Genomic DNA, 18,977 nt, shown 5'->3' on the forward strand with positions numbered 1-18,977 from the left:
TCAGAATACGCTGTGATTCTGAGCCAGAAAGTCAACACAGCACTCCAGATGTGGCCTCATTAGTGCTCAGTAGAGTGGAAAGATCACATCCCTTTGTCTGCTGGCAATACTTTTTCTAATGCAGCCCAGAATACTATTAGGCATTTCCCCCCGCCCCCCCCTCCCCAAGTTGCTGGCTGATGTCCAACTTCATGCCCATCAGGACCTCCAGATCCTTTTCTGCCAAGCTGCTCTCCAGCTGGGTAGCTCCCAACATTACTGGTGCATGGGGTTCCTTCCTAGGTCAGCAATTAGTGCTTGCCTTTGATGACCTTCATGAGATTTTTGCCAGCCCATTTCTCCAGTTTGTCAAGGTCCCTCTGGATGGCAGTGCTATCCTGCAGTGCATCACCCACACTCCCCAGTTTGGTGTCACCAGCACGTTTGCTGAGGATATGCTCTGCCCGTCATCCAGATCATTAATGAAGGTTGTTAAAGAGGACTGGACCCAGTACTGACCCCTTGGGGTGTACTGCTAGGTACTGGAGTCCAGCTAGACTTGGTGCCACTGAACACCAGCTTCTGGACTGGATGGGTAAATGGATTGAAGAGTCTGAGCAGCTGGGCCCATTCTTGGACACCTGAGGAATTTTACAAGAGACAGTGTTGAAAGCCTTACTGAAATCTACACAGACATTATCTACTGCTCCCTGGTAGTCCACCAGGTCATTAATTTCACAAGTTCATCACATTAATCAAGCATGACTTGCCCTTGTGAATTCATGTTGACTACTGCTGACTTTTTTTGTCCTTTACGTGCCTGAATATGGTTTCCAGGATTAGCTTCTCCATCACCTTCCTAGTGAGGAATGTGAGGTCAACTGGCCTATAATTCCCTGACTTCTCTTTGAATATAGGAGTGACATTTGCTTTCCTTCTTGTCTTTGAGTACTTCTCCCAGCTGACACAATCGGTCAAAGGAATATTAAAGAAAATAAGGATGGCACTGAATCTTTAGTAATGCTGGTTCAAGTTCATCCTTTCATTTATACTTTTATGCTGAATAGTGAGGCAGCACTGCTCTCTGGAAGATTTTAACACATGCCCTAATTGTTAAAACATGACATGACTAAGTGACAAGTGCATAGAACTGGGAGAAACGCAAGGTACAGTGATGGGCAGGTGGGAGAATCAAATCTGAGGGCAGTCAAGTGTGTAACCATCAGGAAGGATGCTGAGACAAGTGAATTGTCATGCCTGGTATTCCTGCACTGATGCTTTGCATTTCCCCGTCATTGTTTTGATATCTGCTCCAAAATTCTTCAGACTGAGGCTAAGTGCTGCACAATATCTTGAACCATGGTGGGGTGGTGGGGGCTACTAGCATTACTGAAATACAGTGAGAAATAAGACGGAATAAACACTCTGAAGAGAAGAATTAGTCAAGACAGAGAGAACTAAAAGTGCCTCCCAAGAAAGAGTCATATGTTAGTTTTCAGAGGCAAAAATCATCTTTCCACCACTGAGCCTTTTTAATGTCATGTCACATTAGAAAACATGATGGAGCCCTTTTCTGGCATTAAACAGTGCAGTGCAAAATATTGGCAGCTCTTTTAACTGCAGTAGAGTATTAGATTTTCTTTGCTAGTCTAGTCTGAAGGGGAAGATGAAATGGATGGTGCAATATCACATGGCTCTATAATGCTTGCAATTACCCAGGTTTGCCTATCTTATCTTTTATGTCTGCTCAGACAAGGGAAGGGTGAATGGTTCTGGCACAACCTGAGGGTAAAGGACACCAGGCATTTACACTCAGTTGTAGAGTCACAGGGGATGTTCTGGCTTTGGAACATCAGCCACTCCTTTCCCTGAAAGTAGCAGAGGGAGGTTTTGGGATCAGCAGGGGAATCCCATGATGAGGAGATGTAAAGGCACCAAACTCTTGTCAGAGAAGTTTCTCCCCACTTTGAGACTGATGTGCAGATCCAAACAAACCACTTCCTGTCAGAGGGGCAGTCTGCCCTCTTTCTTTTATAGCTGAATCTTGGATATTAAAGCTTCCCCAGGGCCCCTGTATAGGGGCACAGGGTGCTCTGGAAAAGCCAGAAATGGAGCACAGTTTGGGTAATCCAAATTCCCAGTGCAGCCAGAGGCTGAAGGAGCTTGTTTCCCATGCCACTTGCAGGTTTAACTGGAGGTGGGCCAGCTGATGGGGCTATGAAAATACCTTCATGGCAGATGACCAGAGACCTTCCTCTGTACCTTCTGTGAGGGGCTCCCAAGGAGGGAGCTTAGTTACACTTTACAAGTAGCAGCCTTCCCAGTACCTTAAGGAGGCCCACAAGAGAGATGGAGAGGGCACAAGGGCATTGTCACAGGACAATGGAGAATGGCTTTAAACTGACAGAGGGAGGGTTTAGATAAGGTATTAGGAAAAAATTATTTGCTGTGGGGATGGTGAGGCACTGAAACAAATTCTGCATAAAAGTGGTGAATGCCCCATCCCTGGAAGTCAGGCTGGATGGGGCTTTGAGCACCCTGGTCTAGTGGGGGGTGTCTCTGCCTATGGCAGGGAAGTTAAAATCAGGTGGCCTTTAAGGTCCCTTCCAACCCAAACCATTCTATAATTCCATGAATCTGTGACCTCCCTGCATGCTCCCCTAATGGGTCTGGGTGCACCCAAGCTGTCATCTGCCACCCCACCAGGTAAATGATGTCCCCAAGCATGTAGAAGAGACAGGCCCTGGTCCAAGAGCCATGCCTGCTCCCCAGTGAAGAAGTAGGCTGGTGCCTCTGCAGCCCCTGATGTTTGAGATCAGGGTCCCTGCTTGCAGGCTTTTAAATCAAAGCCAGCTGATTGCAGGGAGGCAGGAAGACCGTTTCTGTCTTGATTACTGCAATAAAGGAAATCTTGAAGACTTTTCCAGCATGCTGAAAAACTCCAATATTCTGCAGGATAAATAGTCTAGCCTGACATTATAGATGCTTGCTCATTGAGCAAATACAATATATTGAATGCTTATTTTATTAATTATTCATTAACCAGTAGTGTTGCTGCCTCCTGAATTCAGGGATGTCAGTGAAGAACCAAGTTACTGAATTAATCTTGGTGCTAATGTGTTTTCCCTGTAGTTTGCTGGTTTGTTATTTATTATCAGAAAGGCAAGTAATGAATATTACTGGCTGCACACTTAGAGACACATTGATGTGGTCTACACATGAGAACACTTCCTCTTCACTAAAGTTATTAACACAAATGGTAATTTCACATGGTCAGGTCTGAGTCTAAGGACTTAGTTTAATTCCCACATATGGTCTGTGCAGTGCTTGTGAATCCCAATGCATTGAAACAGGAGCACAATTCTTATCCAAACCTACCTCTAAAAGACTAGTTGTAATTTTTCTGAAAAAAAAAAAAAAAAAAAAAAAAGGACCCCATTCATCTCTAAGGACACTTAGTCCTACACAAAACAAACATTACATCTTATTGACTCCTCTTCAGAAAGTCACCTCTGTTTACTCACATACAATAGTCTGCATGTGAAACTCCAGAGTTTCTAGGTATAGATGGATGACCATGCACACAAGCCAGACTTACCCTCTAGCAGTTCTCCTTGTACAGTAATAGCCACAGGGAACACATATGAGCACATATATAAACACAACTTTTAAATCCTGACTCGGATCAGCTTTTAAATATGTTTGACTGTTTTACAAGGCTTGCCTCTGTTAAATCTCGTGCACATGTGTTGCTAAATAGGCCATAATACACTGAAGTGGAGGGGAAATATAAACTATAACTTCTGAGAGAGGTTAAATATTTTGCTCAAAGAGCAATTTCTCCATTTTACAATCAGCAGACTATAAAGAGAATTTTTTTTCTGCCAGTCTGCTTCTTTTACCTTGTACTCCCACCTGATTTGTTTTCTTTACAGAAATTACAAGGTCATCCAAGCTAAGCAACTGCTGTGCTTGTGATTAACTACCTACAATCAGGAGCTACAAAATATGAAGATTTATGGTTAGATTTTTTAGAGGTGGAAATCTATGAGCTAGTTCTTAATGGAGCTGCCCTAAATTTGTCAGTATTAACCAGTAAAAAAAGACAAACCTAACAAATAAACCACCTTTGTTTTTAAAGCCAGAATATAACCTTTTGAAGCAGCTACCTCCTTGCTTGTGTTTGTTTCACCTGTTTTTATTAATGCCATTCTTTTACTCAAAAGAGAGTACTGCACAGACTCCATGTGGTCTCTTGTTTACTGAAGAAATAAGACTATTTCTATTACCAAAATATGATATTTTGTTACTACCACAAGCATCATTTATATCACCATGAATTATTTTGCCCAGCAGAGAAATGTGGCTTCCTCTTACATAAAAGCTGGTAGTTGACAACTAAAAGCAAAACTGCAATCAATTTGGGGCAGAAAATAAATGATACCACACCCCACTGAAACTGCAAAGGAAATTAAGGTAGATTTAATATATTTGTCTCAGCTGTGTTGACAGCCTGAATTAGGCCTCAAATACAGGCTGTGTCAGGGGGATGAAGAGTATGGGAAGCATGAAGGGGAAATTGTAACCTCATTAATGCATTTTGCTTCAACTTCTGCAGAGAAAGGATGAGAGAAACAGATGTTGCAAAAACAGGGCAGCATGACTTGCCCTGCTTCCACGAGAGCAGAAACAGGAACAGTAACAGATCCCAGTAATAACAATTCCTTTCTGGGCTGGTGACATTTCTTATTGAAATGAACTTTGGACATGATGAAACCACTAGCCATTTCATCAGTGGTCACACAGGTGCCTCTAGGAAGACCTTGCCCTCAAATGCCACTCTCTGCTGCCTACCATTAAAATCATCCCTCTCCTCATAGTAGGCATCCATCTCCTCTCCTTTATAGTAGCATAAATAAATGTCTCTGTACATTTGGAGCTCCATTGTCTAACATGGAGAGACACATCTGCCCAAGGACAGACTGTATCTACTCTGCAAGGCTTTGCTTCCATAAATAACAAGACATCTGCTGGCCCTAGCTGAGCAAAATTGATGGGGGCAGGGTTTTATCACATCCCAAGGTGGAGCTGCAAAAGTTAAGGACACTGTTCATTCCCCAAACCAAGGAGTGTGTAGAGGTGACGTGTTCTGTGGTGACATTGTCATCCCTTGATTGCTCCACTGACCTTTTGCTATAGCAAATTACTCAGACAAAGCAAACTCATCCTGCTAGCTATGAAATGCAAAACAACCATCAAATATCAAAACAATAGTAATAGCATCGTGATGTTAGACATGCCTTTTTCTGTGATGAATGATGATGATGTTAGCCATGGAAATTCCTCATACAAAGAGGTAAGTGCAAACCGTGCTCAGAAATGAGGATCCTGGTTCTACTGAAAGACAGAGTTAGATGTCTAAAGAGATCGTGGTATTGGCGTGGCTTTTTGAAAGCACACAAATATTGCTGTCAATGAGAGTTTGTCAACTAATGCAATGTTCCAAAGTTCATAGGCATGGATGTACTTTTTGAGACCCCAACATACTTTAAATAAATAGACAAACAAGCAAACAAACAAATAAACATGTGTGCATCTCTTTCAGTGGCTTGCCTGAGGTTGGAAGGCTGGTGGAAGATGGAGCCTTCTCAGAGTACTGTAACTACAAAGCCACCTTTCCTTTCAGCGGAGCAGAACACAACAGGACATTGATCACAGAAAAGAGGGCTGACAAGGGCCTTGAACGCCCATCTCCCTTCTGAACCCATGCACAGAACCCAGACCAGTTCTGCTCAGAGTATGTATTCCCAGCCGTTGTGCCCAGAGGTGTAATGGTAGCTCTGTTTGAGCTCAGCACCCATAAATAATCACCTGCTTTTCCTGCCTTCCTCCTGATGCTAAGGGCAATTTCAATAGCTCCCTTGGGGTTTCTGCAGACAAATAGCTAAACTAAAAGGGAAAAAATGCCATTCTCCCTAGGTACCATTGCAGCTAAAACTGAGGCTCAGCCCTTTGCAGTTTTTCTCCGTCACCCCCATTCATGTATCTAGTGCTGTTGCATCGTCCCTAATCCAGGATTTAGATGAGCTCGTTTACCACAATCCCATTTTCCATGTGATTTATCCCTGCATGTGAAGAGGCATGCTTCATGCACATCTGCGCGTGCGTGCTGCCTTCAGGGATGAGCTCTTGCTTTAGGCACTTGCTTTTCTCTCATTAGTGGAAGCTAACAATAAGTGTGAGAATTGCAGACGTCAAACGTAATTAGGAAGAAATTATTTCACATTACCCAACAAAATGAGGTCTTTGAATAAAGCCTAATCCTGCTGTCTGCCCATTCTTTTTATCCCTAAATGACTCGGAGATAGGGAGGGTGCAAACTGCCCTCCACAGCACTGGATGGGGAGCAGCCATGAGGAGATTCAGCCATGATCAACAGGATCCATCATGCTGCCATCCTCTGCTGAATAAACCCTTCCCTAGTGGGACTGCAACATTGCTTAAAGAATTAACTGTTTCAAAAAGCTAAATCTCTTCACAGCCTAAATATTAGTAAATAAAAATGATTGCTTCAAACTGTTCAGTTCCCTCAGACCTCTGAAGGAACAGCTGTGCATTTCGGTGACTGTGCAAGCCTTGCAGACTGACCCTTCCTCAGTACTGCTAGTATTTGTCACCTTCATGGTGATGCTGACAGCCCAATCCTCTTCCCAAACTGTCCAATTTTTCTACTCTTCTTTCTTCTTCTCTCTAGTATCTGATATGAATGAGTCCAAAAACCTCGCAGCAGCCTCATGACATTTTAAAAATCAATGACAATTTTTTATACTTGTGGGAATTCACTAACTTCATTCAATCATAGGATTTCTGTTTCTTAGCAGCATTTTTCAGAACAGCTGAAGAATACGCAGTATTGACCAGGGAATGTGTAGATTACCTTTCTCAACAAGGTGGTAGGTGAGCACCATCTGTCAAACCTGCCATTCCATAAAGTTTTATGACTTCTCATGCTGCGTTTCTCAGCCACGGACATCTCGGTACTATTTCCAAAACATCAATGGGACTGTAAAGGCACATCTAGCAGGTGTGCATGCCCAAATCCCAAGTGTACCTATTTACAGCCATATGCCCACAGACAGCATCTCTGTGATCTACTGCCTCATGATCCTTGCAATATACTACTTATATTGCTTCAGATCATGATTTTGCACTTGCTGGTGTAAGAACAGTACCCCGTAAGGTATTGTAGTGAATAAATCTAGGGCTATACAAAAAACAATGCAGAGCACTACTGTATATCTAGCAGAGGAACTTGCCTCTAATTCACTGCTTAAAACCAGCAGAACATATATAGTGACACACACAGGATTCAGTTGAGCAATCGGAAGAGCATCTCTTAAAGTCAGGAAAGAGGCAATAGGTAGTTTGTTACTTTCTTCATTTGTTTCTCATTTTACTGGTTAGCTAACGTGCGGAAGGCTGCTCCCCCATCTCATCTCTCTTTGCTTTCACACTGGGCAAGGTAAATATGACCCCTACAACTAACAGCTTTTGGCAGCAGCACAGCACAAACTCTTTTTGGATTGCAAAATCTTACTGGGTTGCCTGTGGCACCTTCCAGTGAAGGGCAGCAGTCCCCTGACAAGCACTACTGCCAGTGGACAGCTTTTATGTGTCTCCTCTGCCTCCAGATCTGCAGACAGTGGGTAGGAGTGTGCTGATGAGACAGACATTATGCTGACCAGTAATAATACTGTGAATATCAAGAAGTTCCCTTGACATTGATTATTAACAACATGATGATAGCACACTGATTACCAGACGTTTTGTGTTATTAGATCATCCAATTCCAGCAGGTGGGAGAAGCCAGGATGGAAACAATCAGGGAAAACAAATAAATACACTTTGTACTTGAAAAGCAGCAGACTAAAAGCTCAGCTTTAATACTCCTGTATCTAATTGCTAATGAGCACCTTCACCAGAGTTGGTGGGTTATGAGATTCAAAAATACTTGAATGCTTTAGAAAGCCTCCCTTGTAGGATGTGTGGCAGATCAGTCGGTCTAAAGACACATGTCTCAGAGTATGGGGGAGACTTTGTGAAAGACATACAAAGCAACCAGACTCCTGAGGTCTTCCCATTCTGAGACTGCAAAGTCTGGTGCTTGTAACAGTGATTACAGAGACACTGTAATCACTAAACATGTTGATTGAGAAAGTCTGTGAGGTGTCTTATGGCCACCATTATGATTCTGTGGTGAAAGGGAAGTGCAAGGACTGGCACTGAAGCACCTGTCCCAGTACCAGGGAACATTCCTGCAGTCTCTGGGACACACGCAGCTCTGCTGTCCATTACCCAGCACTGCTGGCCCTCCTTTTAACCAGGGCTTCCTGACAGGCCTTAATCATTCCCCAGGAAAACCTCCAAGCTCACTGTCACAGCCTGGATATATCCCACTCCTCTCATCCTGACGGCCACTGAAAGCTAAATCCAAGTCTTCCTGGCTGCTTCTCTAACTGGAATAACAGGGAACCTGTGCTTCCCAGCAGGTCCAACACAGCCAGTGAGACAGGCAGAAGAGAGACATCTGTCTTTTCCCTCCCTCTCCCTGTTAACTTCCAGAGTGCTGTTTTTTGTCCTGTGTTCTCCTTTCTGTCTTACAGTCACACATGCACACTTCTTGAGCAGCTGTGAAGCTGTACAGGCACCAGAGGGATAAAATGGAGAAGTCTGGGAGAAGCTGAACAGTAAAAAAAAAAAAAAAAAGGAAAAAAAAAAGGAACACCATACTCACTTAAAAGATTTATTTAGCACAGAAGGTTTGCATTTCAGAGTAGAAGATAATGGAGTAGTGAGGGTTTTTAGCAGCCAAGAACATGGTTTCCAGCATCCATTTCCCATCCCCATGCCACATGTGATTTTGAGCTGAGAGTTCTGCATCTTAATTCACTATTTTTGCTCCTTGCTTCATAGGAGATGTTACATTTTGGAGCAATCCATTCTGGTTTGGTTAGAGGAAGAGGTCTTCTAATTAATCACTCTAATCAATTGCCATAATTGCTATGTAAGGACTCCTCAGAAATAGTTTATGGTGCAGTGGCCAGTTCATGTGGCTGGAATTCATATGATGCGGAATCTCCTACCTTTGCTAGGACATATTTTGCCACCTTGGGCAAGAAGCTCCATTTTTGCTGGGGTCTGCATGTGCTGAGCCATGATACAGGACACAGATCAGGGAAGCACAACATTCATGTGAAGTGTTTTATGACAGGCAAAGAATTTGTCTCATGGCTGAGCAAACACCAAGGTGTGTAGTGGGCCAGGCCCTGCTATAAGATACAGTCCCTGCAGCCTCACCCTTACAACTGGCCAGGTGTAAGTCAAGGCACTATTCTCCCAGCATGGGAAACAGTGAATTCTACTCTGGAGTCTCTCTTCCAGTTGGCTGGTGTAACACTGAAGTCATTACAATTTTTTGGGAATGACAGGAGGTTCAGAGGTTCCAAGTTACATTTAAATAGGATCTGAACAGACCTTTCTGAGCCAAGCTGATTCCCGGTGCAACTCTAATAGCCTTCCTCTAATAAGGCTGGAGGAAGTGCACCTGGGATGATTTTGGTCCCACACACTATGTCAATGGCCAATCTCAGTATGCCTGGATAGAGGCATCTTTGAAAAAGATATTCTCTTTATAGTACTAAATTCTGATCTGCCAAATGTGGCAGCCAATGAGCTCTTCCAAACTAAATACTGTCAGGATTATGCATAAATACTTAAGTATCCTAATCAGCCACTTGGTGAAAATTAATTGATCCATTACAGACAATAACTATATGATGAAGTTTTTATTCTGCATTTTTTACTTCTGTAAGTAGCATATGTGATTTGATTGGCTGGATATTTTAAACCCTAGGGGCTCATTGGTGGAGCAGTACAAATCCCTCTGAAATCCAAAACTGCCAGCTGCAATTATAGTCTGCATCTAGCATCTTCTCTAAGGACTATAAATGCTTCACTACTTTAATTTTGCTTGGCATTTGCATCACTGTGTGACAATTACCAAGCAACAGCAAAGGATGGATTCAGTAATAAAGTCTGGACAGTAAGGAAATACTGTCCAAATTGAAATATTCTCTCTATTTTAATCTAATATTCATCAGTTTGTGCACATGGATATATCACATTTTGACACAGAGCACTGGTAAGACAGGCACCTTTCTTTTTTTGCTGCTGAAATGCCTATGGCTTCTTACATATTAGATATGAGCAAAACAGTTTTCTCCTCATATTTCTTTATTGTTTTCAACTACTCAAAAGGATGAGATACTAAGTTGTAAATAGTAGTAATTAAAAGGTCAGACTGGCAACTACATCATTCAGTTAAGGCTTGTGAAAGTCTACCATTTTCAGTGATGTTACACTGATATAAAGTAGGAATGAAACAGCAGTTTCATTCAGCTCAGCTATTTTTTGAACTCAAATATAAACAGTTTTATTTATTTGAACTATTTGTGATTGCCTCTAAATCCTAGCTGTATTAGAAGACAAGATCAGGCATTACAGCTCAAACTATTAAACCCAGATTAGCAGAGATACAATTGGGGAAACAAAAAACAACATTATAAGAATATGGGGCTTTGCATACGGCCAAAAATAGTTTCCCTTGTTAAAAAAGGCATTTGCTGAAAAAATACTGTTTAGCGAGGAAAAAAGCAGGTTTTGGATGAGTGAAAAATAAAATACTTATAATGAAAAAGATCTGGTGCACAGTGAGTTGTGCAGAATCAGTGTTTATAAATGACACTACTTTCCTTCATCAGCTATAGCTGGCAAACTTCAGAAGGACCTAAGTAATTTAGGCAAATGGGTAACACAGTGGAAATGCTGTTCAATGTCATTGCAAGGTGAAGCAGTGAGAGACAAAAATTCTTCAGATGCTTCTAAAAGGTTCAAATTTAATCATATAAGCACTGGGATCTTGCTGTCCTGTGCTGTTCTTTGGGACCCAGAGCTCCAGTACAGCTACAGTTTAACAAGGTTGGAATAAAGCTGAACAAAGACTGAACTGAAAAATCACAGCACCAACAACAGTGCAGCACCACCTTACATATTCTGGGCATGTTTGCTGAAGCCCCTCAAGAAGAATACTGAAAAATTAGACAGGTTTTGGACTAGGCTGAGCATGATCCAGCACAAAACTTTCAAAGATAGTTTGGAAAGGTGTGGTTAGTTTATTCCAAGGAGGTGATAAACAAGGCCACGAAAGAAAAGTAAGTAAAATGCTGAAAGTGGTATTTACCAGGAGCTCCTATTCTTCCTGTCTCCACAACATGGTAGCAGTGTTTCCCCCTTATCCATCCACACCCAAAATAAAATAATGAAAATGTGCAAGAAAATCTCAACAATTGGCCAGTCATCTCCTCCTTGTGGTTTTCTCACTGGAGGGCAAGTAAGAGCATTCACCAGCTCTGTGTACCACCAAGCTGACAACGTAGGAGGATTCAATTGATTACAGAAATCATGGCATGCACATAGAAGGTTCTTAGACAGTTCTGTCTGACCTCAGTTTAGTAATTCTTGTCAGAAATCCTCCACATTTAATGGCCACCCCTTTACACCCCATGCAATACAGAAAACCAGAACAGCTGGTGAGTCACACTGTTATGAAGAAGAAAGTGTCTAGACAGAGTAAATCTGTCCAACCTAATCCAATGAAGGCAAGTACTGAAGGACAAACTATTTTGCATCAGGAAAAGTCTCAGCTACTCACAGGTGATGCAGTCAGAAGAGAGTTATACCTGTGACCTTTGGCCAAACTAATAGCTTAATAAAATGGCACCTACAGCTACAGTCTGAAATGTTATCAAAGCTGAACATTTTCCAATGATGTGCCAAAAAGAACCCAATTCATGTAGCTCATGCTGACACTTAACCAAAGTTCCCATAGCATATGCCAGAAAAATGAAATGGGGAACCATATGGGAAGCTTTATTGGACCAGAAATAATGCATAGAACCATTTTTTCCCTCACCATGGCTTTTCCCCTTGAATATTGTAACCAAAAAGATCTCAAATGTTAAAAGACTAAGTAAAAAAACTACATCCCACCAGATATTTCCAAAAGCAAGAGTTAAAACAATGTTTGTCTCTTACCTTGTTAGCTTTGTCCCAATCTGCTGCCTAAGTTCAAGCCTCTCTTCATCAGTCTGCATGGGGAGGATGTTCTTTTCCTCCAGCTCTCGCTTGGAAGGCCTGTTGCTTAGTTTGATTGCTAAAGAATCCTTCCTGCAGAGTTTCCTTGCCAGGGGGCCTGTGGGAGAGAGGAGAGGCTCTGCCAAAAGAGGTGTCATCATTTCATTACAGCATGCACCTGGCAAAGAAGTACTAGCCAAGGGAGGATATCAGGCTCTCCTTTACACTGGTGTGGACTATGGGAAAAGGGATGTCATTAACTTCATGTGCTCAATTAACCTCAATTCCTATCATAATTAGGAAAAGCTGAAATTGGTAGGTATACAGGAAATAGAAATTAATATATTGCTCCATAGAAGGGAATGGAGAAGAAGGGCTGTTTCAGAATTGCTAGTAGCATCTGTAGCTTTCTCTAGCACAGTATTTCCACATAATGGAATGAAAAATTCAACCTCAGAATCTGGCCAGGCAGCAGAGCTATAGCATGTGGAAAGAAAGGGGTATCTGAATGTTTCTTGCAATGTAATATCAAGACATCCAAGCTAAAACTAGAAGGAATCAGAAGTCAATCAGAAGCAGCACAAATCTCTATGCACATTAACTAACTGCTTCCAGGGCAGTGGCAAAGACACTAAAAAGCAGTGTTCTTTTATGGCTCAAATTTGCTTTCTTAGGCTTGTGTCCAAAGCAGTTTGAGCAAGGAAGACAGACACAGAGAGACACAAACACATGAGAGCTTGTCAGGAGAGTGTGAGATAGTGCAGTTCTGCTCTGTTTTTAGTATAAGGGCAAACACTGATTAATTTCACTTGCAGGGTAAGGTGGGGTGCTGAGGAGGTGAAATATGCCTGTTTTAGAGTCTTTCTGTGTGTTTTAAAAGGGATGTTGTTTGATTGTACTGCTTCCAGTTTTCAGAAGAAAAGAAAGGCAAGGGCCTGGAACTTCAATGTCTAGGATGACAAACAGTTGTCATACATAAAGTACTGTATCTTTTCTTCATGGGACAGTCCTATGATGCCACACTGAGGCAGGAACTGGGTTTCCTCACAGAGGTCAGGAAGGCCACAGGTCCTTTCCCAGTCTGTAATTGTGATATGGTGTCCTGGGTTGGCTACATGGTGCTTGTATCCCCAATTGTCTGTTTATGCTGTATAATAAATTTTGCACCTTTAAGACTTGTTCCGAGAGCAAAGGGGGGAGAGAAGAAGTGTGGAGTTTGTTGGGAGAGGGGCCACTTGAATTGTTTTTCTAGAGGAAACCCCTTTAGAGGTTTTTCTCCCAAAATTGCCCTAAACCAGGACATATGGTTATCAATTAACCTCTTCTTATGTGAGCCCAATCCTCTGATTGTGACCCCTTTCAAAGCATGTGCTCATTTATGATTCCAAAATCATTGTGGAAAATGAAATTAATTATATATAAAAGCTCTGATTCTCTATGCGTGGCACTTATTTCATCCTCCTGAAGTAACTGTTGAGACGTTCTTGACTTAAGGCAGGGCTTCTCTTCACCACGGGCATTTGGGAAAGCAAATCCAAAAGCCCATTTTTAACTGAACCAATATAACTCCAAACCTGTCATTTGAGTTTAGTCTGAGCACTACTGAGACAGGTATTCATGAATATTAACAAAATAATTATAAATTCATACTGTTTGTTATTTTGAATTAGCATCCCCATGTAGTCAAGCCCTGACAGATGCAAAAGCCACAGCCAAGAAAGAAAATACACAGGCCTTATGTTTCCTTTGTGTATTGCGAGTTCAGGGTAAAAATTAAATAAGTGAGAAAGGAAAAATGGAATGAGTCTTACTTGTAAATAATGAGTTATCCTCCTCTTCATCTTCCTCTTCTTCCTCTTCCTGCCTTGGATAAAGGCAGGAAGAATCTTCATAGTCAGTTTCATGAGGCACATTTTCTTTATTGTCATCGCATTCGATTACAACAGTTGGCACTTGTCTCATGTCTGGAAGGCCCCCAGGTCCTGTTTTTGTAACACTGTCACTTGTGTGTAAACCAGAGCTGTTGGGAAAGAAAAGCAAATAAATAAACTAAAGGAAACAGCTCTATGAAAGTCAGAGTTGCTTCTCTCACTGTATACAGGAAACTAGTGGTCTTTCATCCCTTTTTGAGAAGAAATGAGAACAGAAAGATTTTCAAGACCAACAAGACATCTAACGGATTTTAACTGAGTACTTATTAGATTAGGGTACAACACTTATTAGGGAGAGGTAGCACAGCATGCAAGCAGAAACACTGTCAGCCAGACAAAGCACTAAAGATCTGTGGCAAATTCTTAGTGCCCAGCTACTCAGAGTGGTAAGCACCAGCTACTCAGTGGTAAGCATGCCTTCAGCCTGGCGTCTGTGTGACCTTTCCGCTGGTGTGCAGGCAGCAAGGAGAAAATGTCTCACCTGAGTGCAACAGGTGGAGTAAGACTGGGAGGAAGGAAGGATGGACTGTAGGGGATAATTGTAGAAAGGCAGAGGGAAAACTAGTGGCTTGCGCTAGTGATGAGTGACTTGAGGGGATGGGCAAGCACACAACTCTTTGACGTGCAGGGGAGTGAACGTGTGAAACGGGGCTTGGAGAAAAGAGACTTTGGGTGGAGGTGAGAGTAACCAGGGAAGAAGCTAAAACCTGGGAGGTTTGTTTGCTAATGGCACAGTTATATACTGGGGGGTGGCCATGATGATATCCCTTGTCCTGCCCCAGCTCTTTATCCAGCCAGGTGCTGAAGATCAATCAGAATTGGTGCTAACATTATATTTCTTTTGTCACAGGTGTAATTGATTATTTTCAGCATCTTATGGAATTAAGACCTGTGGTGAGGACTGTTACCATCTAGCCCTGTTTATGTGTTGAATTCAAAGCCCTTTACCAAACAACATATCAAGTAGGGAAATGGGAACATGAGGAGGTGAAGATCAAAGTGAAAGGAAAAGTCAGGAACAGAACCATGTTTCCCAACCAGTTTTTGTCTAAATAGCTCATGTTGCTTTTCCAGTATGAAATCAGAATGAGAGACTGGCAGGCAAAAATGGTGGCAGCTCAGGATTATTTGTGAGACAGCAGAAACTGTCCTCTCTCTGAAGTCCTGGCTGATGCAACAGCTCTATGAAAAATGGGCAACATTTGCCTGTGGGACACCCTCTCTATGTCAAACTCCCATTTTACTTTTCAGAAGAACACAGGTGTGAAAGCAGATGTGCTGGCCAAGCTGACTTTGAGGCACAAAAACTTGTATCTGACAAGTATTGAGGGCCCTCGATTCCCTTGAATATTTTAGCCTGAATACCAGAGCTGTTCTGCATCTTGAATAAAATGTATTCTCTTTAAAAGATTTTCTACAGAAATCTACTGAATCTACTATCTTCAACTTGGAACATTTTGCTTTCTTCTAACCCAAAAGTTAGAATGAACTCTTAAATGGCTGCCAGATAACATTCCAGAGAGTCTTTTAAAAGTGTAGTTATAGGGATATAATGCTACTCCAAATATGCGTAGGGATTAAAGAGAAGAAAAGGCTTTAGATCCTGTGAACACACCATACCATGCTGTTATCATCTTCAGCTTCAAAGAAATAATTTTTTAAATTCCAACATGTATTATTGCAGGCTAATCAATAATGAGATGCAGAACTTTACTAGATGCCTTGAAGAGAGAAACTCAATTTTCTTAGTGATAGCCCATGTTTTGTATCACAAAGAAGGAGAGATTAATGAAGAACTGGCTTGCAAATTTTTGTATTGGACTTTTCATCAGCTGAATTCTCATAATGACACATGAACACACTACACGCTTTAAAAACTTTGCACTAACTTTTAATTTTCTGAAATGCTTTCAGAAGTTTTATATTATGAACTTCATTAAATCTGTTTTCTCTGTAAGCTAATTTTTGAGTAAGTCTTTTAAAGTGGAAAGGAAAAGTCTGGAATCAAATTTCTGAGAAAAAAAAACATAATATTGTAAAATTCTGTTCACATTGCTAAAAAAAATACCCAAAACCTTCCAACTGCACCCACTGGATCATTCACTTAATTTTAAAACAATACATACACAGAGAGTAAGTACAAATGAAAGGAGCAAGAAGTAGTTTAGCATCCAGGACTATTTGATGCTTCTCTGTTCCGTGAAGGATGGATGTAGCTTACGGATGCATCCTTATGGGTGTGTCCCCTTATGGGTAGCAGATATCAAAGTGATCCAACAATTTAGGTTATCGAACAGATATAGGCTGGCAACAGGATTTACAAGTTACCACAGAGGGGTTTTATTTGAACTAGTGATCTAGAAATAGGCAGCTTCTCATCTCATTGTCTGTTTTCTGAACCATCCACTTTTTTGATAATACTACTTTCTATTTTCAGCCCCTCATTTTTCCTAGTGTTTTGTGTTGTTCTTGATTAAAATCAGCCCTTTCCACAGCAATTTGACTAAGTCAGCTGTCTAAGCAAAGTCCTTATGAAATACATGCAGTACTGCAGTATACTTAAAAAAGACAAATCAAGGTCACTGGATATGTCTATTGCGTATAAATGATTCTGGGTCATTAGCAAAACTCCCACACGGTCAGGTGACTACACCATAAAATTTTTTAGCATTATTTACCAAAAAGCACACCATTGTTTCAAAAAGCCCATTTTAAACCAGTTATGTGTTTTGCAACAAAATTAGAGAAAAAAACTACAGCTAAGCAAGTACTTGTTTTATTAAGAAGATCTTAACACATGGATCTGAACAATTCATAGCTCCCTAGTACAAGAAGTTGCAATTATTGCTGCATCACCTGTACATGATCAAAATAGAAAAAAAGTTACACCACTATAGCTTACAATGGTTCTAGTGAGAAAATACTTCAATGAAAAATCACAATTTAAGCATATAAGTGACTCATGGTACAGACAAAACAAAAAAAAAAAAGAAAAAAGTGAAATACTTCTTGTAAAATCTAGTGGGAAAAACCTGCACACTTCTTGTCTGTCATGCCAGGCCCTTTGATTTTGGAATAGAGGATTACATTTTTATCAGAATGTTTTCAGATCCACAGTACACTTTTCTGTACTTAACAGTTAAAACAAAAGATCTGAAAAAAACTTCAAACCACTGTATATATGTTTCTACTACAGGAATGTGTGTGAGAAACAGAGAGAAGGCAGGGCTATAAATATTGTGTTTCTATCCTTAGGCAATGCTAAAGTTTAGACAAGATGCAATTCTCTTGACAAGTTTTATGGAAGATAAATGTTTTCTGACTCAAATATGTTTCATAAGATTTACAAGACACTGGTGGTAATGTCTAATGCATTTCATTTCATAAATCTACAGTCTGAAGCTGAATTGGGTGTCCCAGAGGAACTGGTCTCACACACAGTCTTTTTGGACACAGTGATTTTTCACTGCTCTGCCACAGAGGCAATTCTAGCCTGGAGTGAGGTATTGCCACTTAACAGCTCTTTAGTACGTACATTGAACAAACTGAGGCCTGGATTCATCTGGACCGGCTCCTGTACGTGAGCCCATAGAGTAAATGAAATTAATTGTCACCTTTCCCGACAGGCTGAGAATTATACAGGCAAGGCAGAAAATCAGGCTGTTTCAGATGAAGAAACTGCCTCTCTAAGTCAAAATTAGAGGCACATTTTTGTGTCACAAGAGAGTCTCTAAAGCTTCCTTAGCCACTGTTTGTGATGCACAGCTTTGGGGCATGGTCTTTCTTCTCAAATTCATTTCAGTTAGGAGGATGAAATCTGTATATTTTGGTGGCAGGGCTTACCAGATTTTCATCAACTCCTAAAATGCAATGGTAAAAAATGATGTCCATATCTAGAGTTTTACTTATGCTTGACAAACAGCCTTTGGACTGAAGGTGAAAGTCATTTGCAGTAAGACACAAATTAGCAACAGAGGTTGCAGAAAAAAGGTTACGTGGAAATTACACATTTCTCTGTTTCAATGTTATCTACCATAAAACTGGTAATTTATCAGGGAAAATAGAGGCATATTGGCAGCACAAATGACATGTCATAATAGTCATACTATGACAAGGGGCAGATTGCCCTTCTGAGAATAGGTTATGAATAGACGTTATGAGTACCAGAAAATGTTTGCAATCAAAAGTGTTAAGTGCACAAATGAACTTAATGTTCTATAATGTCTGTAATAAAATTGAATAAAAAAATCCAGGAATTAACTGCCATTTAAAGTCATAAGAACAACTGGGACTTGAATAGCTATTGCATGCCTTTTAATGTACCTTAAGACATTAACTTATTAATATGCACTAGATCTAGGTGAGGCAGTTACATGCAATCACTATCACTCCTGCAGAGGGAAAACAGAGATAGAGAGACTCAGTAACTTTCTCAAGGTCAAAGACAGAAAAATCTGGCTTCCAGGTCTGTACAGAGGGAAAGCTCATTTTTCTCTGGCAAGCCTGTGGCTCATTGGCAAAACACTGATTTCAGCTATCATTCTTCAGATGTTGTTAGACTCTCTGAATTCCAGAGATCTTATCTGTGTAAGCAAAAAGTCCAGATTGCTAGAGGAAGGGAAGGTTTTAGCCTTTAATTTTTTGTTCATGTCTGCACTCAGACACCTGGTGAACAGGAGAGTTGTAATGTCTAAGAAAAGTTTAGTGGACAAAAGGTGAATTTGATACAAACTAATTCACCAAATATCATTAGAGCTTAAGTGACCTTGAGGAGCTTCCACTGCACCAGGACCAAAGAAACTAGATGCAAGGAAGAAAAGGAAAAATTCTGCAAAGAAAAGAAAAAATTTAGAGCTGAAATCTGATCTGTGCTTG

General features: G+C 41.0%; 1 protein-coding gene across 3 annotated transcripts in view; it reads right to left on the reverse strand.

Annotated features, from left to right (window-relative positions):
- The window catches only part of PHACTR1 (phosphatase and actin regulator 1), a 300,892-nt gene that overhangs the window by 35,745 nt on the left and 246,170 nt on the right, over positions 1 to 18,977 (reverse strand). For all 3 annotated transcript variants that reach the window (XM_053945908.1, XM_053945894.1, XM_053945900.1), the window contains 2 exons: positions 13,983 to 14,191; positions 12,133 to 12,289 (listed from right to left, as the gene is read on the reverse strand). In XM_053945908.1, coding sequence (XP_053801883.1) covers positions 12,133 to 12,289; positions 13,983 to 14,191 — 366 coding nt within the window. The remainder of the gene's footprint in view (positions 1 to 12,132; positions 12,290 to 13,982; positions 14,192 to 18,977) is intronic.

This window comes from Vidua chalybeata, chromosome 1 (genome assembly GCF_026979565.1).
Source record: "Vidua chalybeata isolate OUT-0048 chromosome 1, bVidCha1 merged haplotype, whole genome shotgun sequence".
NCBI classification, from domain to species: domain Eukaryota; kingdom Metazoa; phylum Chordata; class Aves; order Passeriformes; family Viduidae; genus Vidua; species Vidua chalybeata.